The 11,356-nt window shown below is 34.6% G+C and overlaps 1 protein-coding gene across 1 annotated transcript; it reads left to right on the forward strand.

The window, feature by feature from the left end:
* Positions 1-1,796: 1,796 nt before the first annotated feature.
* On the forward strand, positions 1,797-6,899 carry LOC131951192 (tumor necrosis factor receptor superfamily member 10B-like). The gene is made up of 3 exons (XM_059313533.1): positions 1,797-1,907; positions 5,455-5,730; positions 5,852-6,899. Exons 2-3 carry the CDS (start codon positions 5,476-5,478, stop codon positions 6,266-6,268), a joined length of 672 nt encoding a protein of 223 aa, XP_059169516.1. The 5' UTR covers positions 1,797-1,907; positions 5,455-5,475; the 3' UTR covers positions 6,269-6,899.
* The last annotated feature ends 4,457 nt before the right edge of the window (positions 6,900-11,356 follow it).

Consider the following 11,356-nt stretch of genomic DNA (forward strand, 5'->3'; position numbering starts at 1 on the left):
ATTCTAATTTTTTTTTAAAAATACAATTAAAAAAGACAAACACCGCATTAGGATTATAAATATAAAGTATTGTGTGTTCAATAGTTCAAAAACAATGATTATAAAAAAGTAAAATGAAACCACATGTAGCACAACCACTGTTTAGCACAACCACTGTTTAGCACAACCACATGTAGCACAACCACATGTAGCACAACCACATGTAGCACAACCACTGTTTAGCACAACCACATGTAGCACAACCACTGTTTAACACCACCAGAATGAACACATATCTACCACTAAGAGTGATACGTTGTATAAAGTTGTTCCATACATTACGACACCAAAGTAAACATTTATTCTACGTCCTGCAAAATGTTAACTTTTGGTAAAAATATAAAAAAATAAAAGGAACTATTTAAATAAGGGATAGGTTAAAGTTGTTATTTCTAACATGAACTTATTTTAATTGAGATACAACAACAGTTAGTTTAAAAAAAAATAAAGTTAAACTAAGCTGCATGCCCGAAATTTCGTGTAAAAATGTAAACAAACAACCAACCCCTTAAAAAATAAAATAATTAAACAGTGACATAACTTAAACCATAGTAAAGCCACACACGTTCTTAAGCTAAGACTAGTTTTCGACTAAATGATTTGGCTAATGATGAGGCAGCAACTTCCACCATCACATTTTTATCCTCGGCATTTTCAATAAACATCTAAGAACAGGCAACATGGCTAGATTTGTTGTCCAAAGTTTTAAACTTTCTCGATACATCTAATTAATGAATACGAAAAAAGTTAGCTGCACATACAGAATCAAATGCACAATGTTGCTTAAAAATAAAAGTGTTTTAATATATCCCGATTAAAAAAAATTGCGAAACGAATACACGAAATGCAAATTTATTTAACAAATATTGCTATTTTTATAGCAATAAATTAATATGAATCTAGATGGAATATTTTCCATATTTGTTTATTTTTTTTTTAATTATTGCCTAAATTTACTGCTCTGTAAGAAATAAATATTCCAGAATCAGAACCCATAATCCTCAAGTTATATCCAAAGGTAGGCTTTCAATTAAATAACCAACGGAGTTAATTAAATTGACAGAACATTTTAAAAATTAAATTCGACACATCGCATCATAAATGAAAGAACTTTTTTTAACATGAAGTATGTTACTGAACTTGAATTATTACCAAAGTATAAAAAGTAAAATTGACAAGATTCATTGACAAGATTCATTGACAAGATATCAGTCTACCTAATGTGCAGCTACAATACCTAAAGATTGGATAGAGTGAAAAACTAAGTTACACTTGTCACAAGAACAAGTTTCAACAAGTTGTAATAACAATAGTCAACGCTAATTACCCTACTATTAATTAGTTCTGAAAGCTTTAATATTTTACATTGAACGAGTACAAACTATCTAACTCATCTAACGTAAACTTAATTTCTGTTTTTGGTCAAATCTAATCATTTCAATCAATGATTTCTTTTCTTCTGTAGAACTTGTATTGTTAAATCTACTGGAATTGTGAAGTCTCAAATTTTTTAGGTTCAACAAAAAATTTAGCTAATAAAATAACATGCCCAGTAAAATTATAAACTTTAAATAAATGATTTATGTTTTGTGTAATAAACTAATTTCCACTAAATTTACGTAAAATTTATATTACATTATTTAATTGTATACGTGGGTTATACATATCAGAACGGATTTTCCCATACCAAACTTCTTTCGTTTTCATTACAGATCGCAGTCTGTTTGGTTTTTCCGTGAAAATTCCTAAGTGCATAACAACAGTCCTTGAAAGACGTATGCCCCCTATATAATTTTTTTTTACTTTGAACGGCTTACTCTGACAGATCCAGAGCAAATCAGAGTGACTCATGGTGGCTAGAGCTTCAGGTAAGAATTTTATCGTTGAGATAAAAGTTTATAGATTGGTTTACTTGATTCTAGTGTGTCAGCTACAGACAAACATTTTTAATATGTATATATATATATATATATATATATATATATATATATATATATATATATATATATATATATATATATATATATATATAATATATATAGGCCTATATATATATATATATATATATATATATATATATATATATATATATATATATATATGTGTGTGTGTGTGTATAAGTATATATAAGTTTGCATATGTATGCATATATAAGTATATATATATATATATATATATATATATATATATATATATATATATATATATATATATATATATATATATATATATATATATAACGTTTATTTCGATGTTCGATAGTAAAATTGAACTTTGTCGTCTTCACACCGAGTAATATATAGGAAATTTACAACATTCTTACAAACTTTTTTTGTCAATTTACTAGATTCTGTTTTCATTTAATTCTCAATATTTTTCGACTTTTCTGCTCTTTGTGACTTCTCTTCTTGCCAATAATATTGTGTTAGCACTTGGTCATACCACTTTATATTCAATACTATCAGCCTAATATAGTAAGATTTATAACATCCACCATCTTTTTCCTTTTGCATACTCAAAATGTTTTGTAAATAACGTATAGTGTAGCTATGTGAAGTCTGTGTAATATTTGGAGGGTGAAAGTCGAACTGTTTGTAATAGGTGAACGAGTGGCAATGTAATAGGGGAGGTGAGCGACTGAGTTGGTGTAAAGAGGCTATTGGGGACAGCTGGGGGATTTGGGGAGATGACCGCGTCGGAAAGCAGTGTTAGTCTTCAAAGCTGTACGGCAAGTGCCTACAGTATAGGTGATGACTGCTTAAAATGGCGTCACTGTAACCGGCATCACATTAGGTGAAGCTGTACCATCATCACATTAGGTGAAGCTGTACCATCATCACATTTAGTGGAGCTGTACCATCATCACATTAGGTGGAGCTGTACCATCATTACATTAGGTGGAGCTGTACCATCATCACATTAGGTGGAGCTGTACCATCATCACATTAGGTGGAGCTGTACCATCATTACATTAGGTGGAGCTGTACCATCATCACAATTCATGGAGCTGTACCATCATCACATTAGGTGGAGCTGTACCATCATTACATTAGGTGGAGCTGTACCATCATTACATTTGGTGGAGCTGTACCATCATTACATTAGGTGGAGCTATACCATCATCACATTTGGTGAAGGTGTACAAGCATTATAATTAATGGAGCTGTACCATCATCACATTTGGTGAAGCTGTATCAGATAAATTTTAATTAACGCTAATAATTAGTATAATCAGTAATTTAATCGCAAATATATTTCTTGTTTTAACTTAACTGAAACTTAACAGCCATTAAATCAATAATTCAATAACATACGGTTTGTATAAAACAAGTCTATATCAACCCAACGAGAATTCCTTTTATGAGTTGCTGTAGTTTTGTTTTTTTTATTGACACACAGTGTGCGGGTGCAAACTTGCGTGACACGGCCTTGTCCTAACAAAACTGTGTTGAGAAAAATCTCCGGTTCCCATGTGTTCGCTCATGCATGTTTAGAGTGTTTTCGTGTGCTCCGATTACATAGCTGCTAGACGGCAAAGTCTTAACAAGAACAGGAATATACAGCCGAGCATTAGTTTTATAAAACTAAACACACGTTTTAAAAACTAAGAAAGCGCGAGGTAATTTTACACTAAATGGGAATAAATAGATGAAAAAACTGTTGTCTTGGAATAAATATTTCGCAATTTTTATTAATCTGGTTATGTAGCATAAAATAATTACACGTGAGTAAATTTACTTTTGTTTTCAAATTTTTGGATTTCCATTTATGAAACATGTGCGTCCTCCGCTCTATCTGTGAGTTTAGCATGGATGGGCACTGGGGTCAGTAGGTTGTATACACGGGTCGCCGATACTTGTCATCCAGTAGTTTAACTCAGAGACGTAGTGAGGGCGGGGCGGGTGGTGCAGACCGTACCGGGTGACACCAATTAGGGGGCGGGGGTGACACCTAGGCAAAATTTGCAAAATGTGCAGACTAAACATCGTTACCATTAAGTCTGAAGGGATTAAAGCTTATACACATATGTGTACCCGTATGTGGCATATATTTGAATTATAGGCCTTTGTAGGCCGAAACACACACATACACACACACATACATATATATATATATATATATATATATATATATATATATATATATATATATATATATATATATATATATATATATATATTGTTTCTTGGGGGGAGGGGGGTGACACCACGTAGTGTCGCACCAGGTCACACCCGACCTAGCGACGCCACCGGTTTAACTAGGTCATTCCACGCCGTCAGAAAAATAAAACTCCGCTCGAAACAAGTTGTTCTATTTTACCAAAACTGCCTATACTTACAAAAAAATCAACATGTTTTAAATCTTTCTTTGATTTTGAAAGTTAATACAAAAAGATTACTGTGAAGCCTGAATGTTAGGCAAGACTCATATAAAGGTCAAGGATAGGCGAAAGGTAGAATAATAGTGTAGGTCAGCTAGACATTAGTCAAGCAGAGCCAATTGGATTGCAGTGGAACAATCTGACTAGTCACGTGAATGGTCAGCTGACGGTTGCAGTGTTGGAGGTTCGGTGAGGGGTTTATAAGCAGTTGGTCATTGCGAGTTAGAAAGCAGTTGTAGATATATATATTAGTAGTAGATAGTTGAGTTGGATTAGGAGATTAGTAAGGGTATAGTTGAATAGTAGAACTACTGTATAGTAATGTAGAGTAGGAGTAGGATATTGATTAGTGTAAATAAACAAACTACCACATATTTGACTTGTGTTGATGTCGCACATTGTTTTAGGCTATAGAAAGGTCGATCTACTAACCACACTATATAATAGACCTACACATTACGTGTACGATATATAATGTTGAAACATCTCAAAACCCTGATATTGGTGACAAATAGATCCTGTCCACTGAAGGGTAAGGTGTATTAATTGACGACGCTTTACAAAGGAAATTAAAACCAGAATGTAAAGCTTCACAATTAAGCTATTGAGTGATTCGATAATTAAATAAAGAATCAAGAGCAGTCGTGTTTATCCTACTCTTATGATAAATACGAGAGTGATGTCACTTTAAAACTACAAAACTAGCCCAATGTACCAGGATTGTATTGATCATGTGCAGGGGTCTCCAAACTACGGCCGGATGCGGCCCGCGAAGTCCTCTGATCCGGCCCGCGGAGATCTTTTTGTCCAAGGAAAAAATCGTTTTTTGGTGATGGCTGAGGAACTTTGCTCAGAAAAATCAAAGACATGCCTGGAAGAAACTGGTCCCCGAACTGAAATTTGATAGTTAATGCGGCCCTAGGGCTGAAAAGTTTGGAGACCCCTGATCATGTGTGTTATAGCTGTTAGTTTATCGTCCGCTTTTCTCGGAAATTTTGCTGACGTGTTTATACTTTCAGTTTCTAATTTTGCAGATGCTATGAGGAACCGCTGCAATGTTGACCTGCGTCTACCTGCTTTACCTGTGTCTACATGGATCTAAGGCTCTTAGTGCCTGTGACCTTGACATTCCGAGAACAGCAGGGGGCATGTTGGCTGACTCAGAAATGACTCACGCCACATGTACTGAGGGGATGTACTTCAACACCGACCTCCAACAGTGTGTCGTCTGCCCCGGTGGCACCTTCATGACGTCACACATGGCGGGTAAAAAACTAGCAGCCTGTCGGAAGTGTAGCACACCTGTACAGGTAATCTAATTTTCTTTTAGCTAAAGTACTTTGCAGTATAGTTAGTTTTTGAAAATTCTCCTTGATTTTTAAAAAATAATTTATTGTGTAGAGTAAATATTTCTATTGTATTTAACTTCAGAACGAGGTAATAAAGTCTGCGTGCACTCCTACAAGAGACACAGAGATAATGTGTGCGCCAGGGTTTTATAAGGTAAGGGACGCCAGCGACCATTGTGCCTTCTCTTGTCAGGCTTGCAGCGTCTGTGGTCTAGGTGAGCAGTTCTACAAAAACTACGAGGCGAGGCCGTGTCTAGAGGCTAGTGACACCATCTGTTGCTATGACGACAACATGGATGAGAACTGTGTGGACAAAAAGACCACGACAACAACAACAACGACAGTAAGAACAACAACAATGTTACAACTACTAACAGCGAATGAATTACCTAAAGCTGCACACTTGCGAGGTTTCAACTCAGCTCAGATAGCCCATCGTGTGAATATCACTCGTTATCTTCTCATTTGTATTGTCATCATAACACACCGAATCATGTGACTGTCATCAGTTATCTTCTCATTTGTATTGTCGTCATAACACACCGAATCATGTGACTGTCATCAGTTATCTTCTTATTTGTATTGTCATCATAACACACCAAATCATGTGACTGTCATCAGTTATCTTCTTATTTGTATTGTCATCATAACACACCAAATCATGTGACTGTCATCAGTTATCTTCTTATTTGTATTGTCATCATAACACACCAAATCATGTGACTGTCATCAGTTATCTTCTTATTTGTATTGTCATCATAACACACCAAATCATGTGACTGTCATCAGTTATCTTCTTATTTGTATTGTCATCATAACACACCATATCATGTGACTGTCATCAGTTATCTTCTTATTTGTATTGTCATCATAACACACCAAATCATGTGACTGTCATCAGTTATCTTCTTATTTGTATTGTCATCATAACACACCAAATCATGTGACTGTCATCAGTTATCTTCTTATTTGTATTGTCATCATAACACAAAATCGTGTAAATATGACCTGCTTCTATATTGAAATGATATTGTTTGCCTTTACTATTATACTTTGCAATATTTTTCTTACGTTCTTGTATCTCACATTTATGTAACTGAAAAAAACCAATAAACGCATTCAATTATCCAATTATTGGACACAACTTTATTGTATGTGAGTTATGGACGCAATCGATTACGTCTTAGTCTTGTGGTATTCACGACATAATGTATGAAAGGGTTAACGTCTTCGTTAACATCGATACGATAGACAGCAGGAATCGAATGTACCATGCTACCATAAGCTTGAGTAAAACATGAAGAGAATTTTCAAATTGCTAACAACTCACAGGCAAATCTGAAATATCACATAATTAAAATTGTGGTCTTTAAAATACAACAGAACATTTGTCGAAACATAGAATACCAAACATCTACAATTATATTAAAAAGTTAAGTATCATTCAAAGTATACACTTTATTATAGTGCTGACGGATTATAAAAGGAACGACTACTAACCCAAAAGACTAGAGTTCGGATCGCGTACTTGAATCAGTTAGACTTGAATCATGTATGGGACGGCATGGTCAAACGGGAAGCGTTCAGCTACTAACCTAAAGGTCTCAAGTTCGAATCTAGTGCTCAAATCTTTAGGACGTCCCTGAGTAAACCCAGCTCTGATGTGTGTGTACTATCCCCATGTGTAACTAGGTAATTTAAACATCAACTCTGTCGTCTCTGCCAAGTGTCTTGTGAAGATCTGTAAAATCAGATGTTAATGACTGACTACTAGATCTAATTCTTGTGCCATCGGTGTAGAATATCTGCAACATCAACTCACTGACCACTAGATCTAGTTCTTGTGTCATCTGTGTAGAATATCTGCAACGTCAACTCACTGACCACTAGATCTAGTTCTTGTGTCATCTGTGTAGAATATCTGCAACATCAACTCACTGACCACTAGATCTAGTTCTTGTGTCATCTGTGTAGAATATCTGCAACATCAACTCACTGACCACTAGATCTAGTTCTTGTGTCATCTGTGTAGAATATCTGCAACATCAACTCACTGACCACTAGATCTAGTTCTTGTGTCATCTGTGTAGAATATCTGTGTCACCAGTTTAGAGTAACTCGTTTCTTAAAACATTTTTGTCACGTATTAAATGAAGAACAAATCAATTTCTGTAAGCCACCTGATAAATGTTTTCCAAGAATGAAAAAAAAAATCGGTGAAGTTATTCAATAAATAGCCATTCACGTTTTTCTTTCTAGTTATTGAAATAGTAGGTGATTATTTATATTTAAAGATAATCATTCATTTTCTCCTTTTTAGTGCATTATTACATAAAAGCTTGTTATAAAAACGTTGAGTATGTATCTTAAAAAATACATAAAAATAACTATCCTAACAATGACGTAAAACTTTATCGGTTAATTACATAACAGATGTACACATGCATAGACATTTGTCGCTACATCTGTTTAACTAAAAGGTTATCAATGGTCCTCGACATAGTTAAAAAAATCATTAAAATTCCGTAAAAATCGATTCAAAATATTTGCATCAAATTTTGATAGTATGTACTGCTATAGCTGTTGGCTAGAGATGATTTGTAGTTATGTTTGATGAATAATCTTTCTTTATAATTAAGCATTTTTATCCCGAATTAATAATATATGGACAAATCAAATACAAACATAGACCAACTGTGGTCAAAGCCCCGATGATGACATAGTTCCTATGGTAAAGGCCCCTACGGTCAATGGTCAGAGTACCATACATACATACATATATATATATATATATATATATATATATATATATATATATATATATATAGGGCCTATATACATATAAATATATACATTGAAATATATTTTTTCCGCATTCTGAAATATAAGTTATGTGAGAGTAATATATGACTTATTTGCTACGTCCAAATAAAAAAGCAGAAAAATAAGTTATTTTAACAATAACGTTTTGGAATTATTAGTTTGAGAGAACACGTTATTTTGAAATTAAAATGCATTGTAATTTTGTTTTTAAACTCATTTCAATAGATACTTCTTGTCTAATTTGTTTCGTTGTGTGTAAAGAGTATATGCCACAAAGGTTTAATTTAAAGAATATGTTTTTTTTTAAATTTAAATCAAAGTCAAAACTAAATCTACTAAACGGAAAAACATTAGTCATCAATAGTGGTTAAGTAAGTTTTGAAACTAATTGAAACAATGAAACGCTACATTACACTTTCCGCATCTAGAGGTCAAGTAGATGAGTAGACACGACTTCATCGGTAGGCCTAGTGATTCATAGCACTACTTATATAGGCCTACCTAACGTGATGGTTTTAGTCAGTCTATTGAACTGAGTAGTACTTACTTTTTTCAACAAGAATTCACAACTGTTGTGGGTAAGGACTGTCTTTTGACGCTTCAGATTTAATTTAGTAGACACATTTAAACTTTCAAAAACTACTAGATCTAGATGCATTTTGATGATGAAGAGAAATAATTCAATATCGTGTTTATGCTTAATCTTACCAATAGAATATGAAACTCTAGTGTTCAAAGTTTTAAGTACTGTTTGATCTAGTGCTTAAATAAAACAGGGGACAGTTTTTAGTTCTCGTGAACAATGGTAGTGGGAAATTCTTACACTCTCAGAATTTTTTTAAAAAAAGCGTCGAGTCGGAAACAGTTCATTTTTACTTTTAAATACTTTTTTTTGTCGATTGGATAAAAAAAACATTGATTTTAAGGTGGTATTATAAACAGCAGAGTGCAGAAATAGAGAGAAATGAGATACAAAATGGTACAAATTACCCGCCGAGAGTTCCACTGATGAGAATAACGTTTATTAAGATAAAATGTTTGCACTAATGTTTTGCTTTGTATACAGGTATTGGTCTATGTGTAACCTCGCTGGATGCAATACATTTTACGAGCATTAGAATTTTCTTTTAACTATGCCCTAGATTGATTCAGTTGTTGCGAAATTAGTTTGACCGTAACTGTCTTTTGGCTGAAGTGAGTCACAAAATGCCGACCCCCCCCCTACCCTAAAATGACGTTACACATCAGCACTCAAAATTATAGATGGATTCCGTTTCAAACATCGATTCCCCCCCCCCCCCCCAAATAAAAAATAATAATTGACAAAACGTTGTCATGAATGAGTATTTATCAATTTCAATTAGAATGTATCAAAACAGTTGCCTAACAAGTGAAATAACAGCGAAAATTTCACGTTGGTGGCTTGATTTAATAAACTTCAAACTGTTAAAGAATCTTAACAAGCAACTATTTCAGTGTTATCAAATGTTCGGCAAGTTCTTAGACCGCGTAAATTGAAAAGCTAACACCTTACCATATCTGGTAATAGCCACAGACACGTTTTGTCGGGGACATTTTGTTAAGGGTCGTTTTGACGGTGCACCAGCTAAACGAATAGCCTCTTTCGATCCGAAGTTTTGGAAACCGCTAAAACAGACAAGCGTCAAATATAACACATTTTAACATATCATCCCCTGACACCATTGCATGTATTTTCTATTTTACAGCTAGTTCAACATTAGTTCAACTTGACGCTAAAGTATTCGGTGAAACCACTACTAATGTGGGCCCTCCCCTTGCAAGAAATTTTGAGAGAAAGTTTTCCTGTGTGAAGGTTCGTCGGCTGTAATTGAACTCTAATTGAACTTTAAACTGGACATAAATATAACGTTAACCTTCCTAACACGGTTAATAAGAACATAATGTCGATGGGGGTAGTACTTGTTGTGACATTGCTTTATATACAAGCACTATGTGATCCAGACATCCCTTCTAGACCAATGCCTGATAGACCTGTCAGCCTCGCTTTGTCCTCAGAGGAGACGTTGACCTGTCCAGCAGGACATTACATAGACGAAGTAACAAACTCGTGTAAGGCTTGTCCTAAGGGGACATTTAACGCGGCAATGAGGACCGAGAATTTGGGCTGTCATAGATGCCTGACGCCTGACTCATGGGTAAGTAGAGAGTGGTTTGGGTGATGGGGCATTAGTTCGTGAAGTGATAAGATGTTAGCTGACAGGGAGGGAGAGGGATGGTCAGAATGTGACGACACACTTTAGCATATTTACGATGTTATGATATAAACTGATTGCTAGATGTTTTAAAAAGAAATTCATAGTTGATAACAATAAAAATAGATCAATATATCTATATCTATTAAAGCAAAGTGGGTTGTTAATTTCTTTGTTTGTTTCTACACCTATTAGATCGGTTATTTGCATGACAGTAACAGGAAAATAGCCCTTGACAAAGTTTGCTGTTAACTCTCATTCTAAAGGGAAACTTAGAGTTTAACATTAATCGCATCCGATTAATTTCCCCCTGTCATTTACGGCAGGGCGATAGAGAGAGAGGGACTGCTAACCTTAAGTCTCGAGTTCGATTCCGGGTTCAAGTCAGTAGACCGTCCCCCTGAGTCCATCCAACTCACACATCGATTGGATACCTGCCATGTCTTGTGTACATACTGAAATCTTACATTTACCCCTCAAGTGTATGAGTAACACTACCATTCATTTTCTACCAGGAAGAAATAGTAGTC

This window comes from Physella acuta, unplaced genomic scaffold (genome assembly GCF_028476545.2).
Source record: "Physella acuta isolate Inbredline_101_S28 unplaced genomic scaffold, ASM2847654v3 ptg000065l, whole genome shotgun sequence".
Taxonomy (NCBI): Eukaryota; Metazoa; Mollusca; class Gastropoda; family Physidae; genus Physella; species Physella acuta.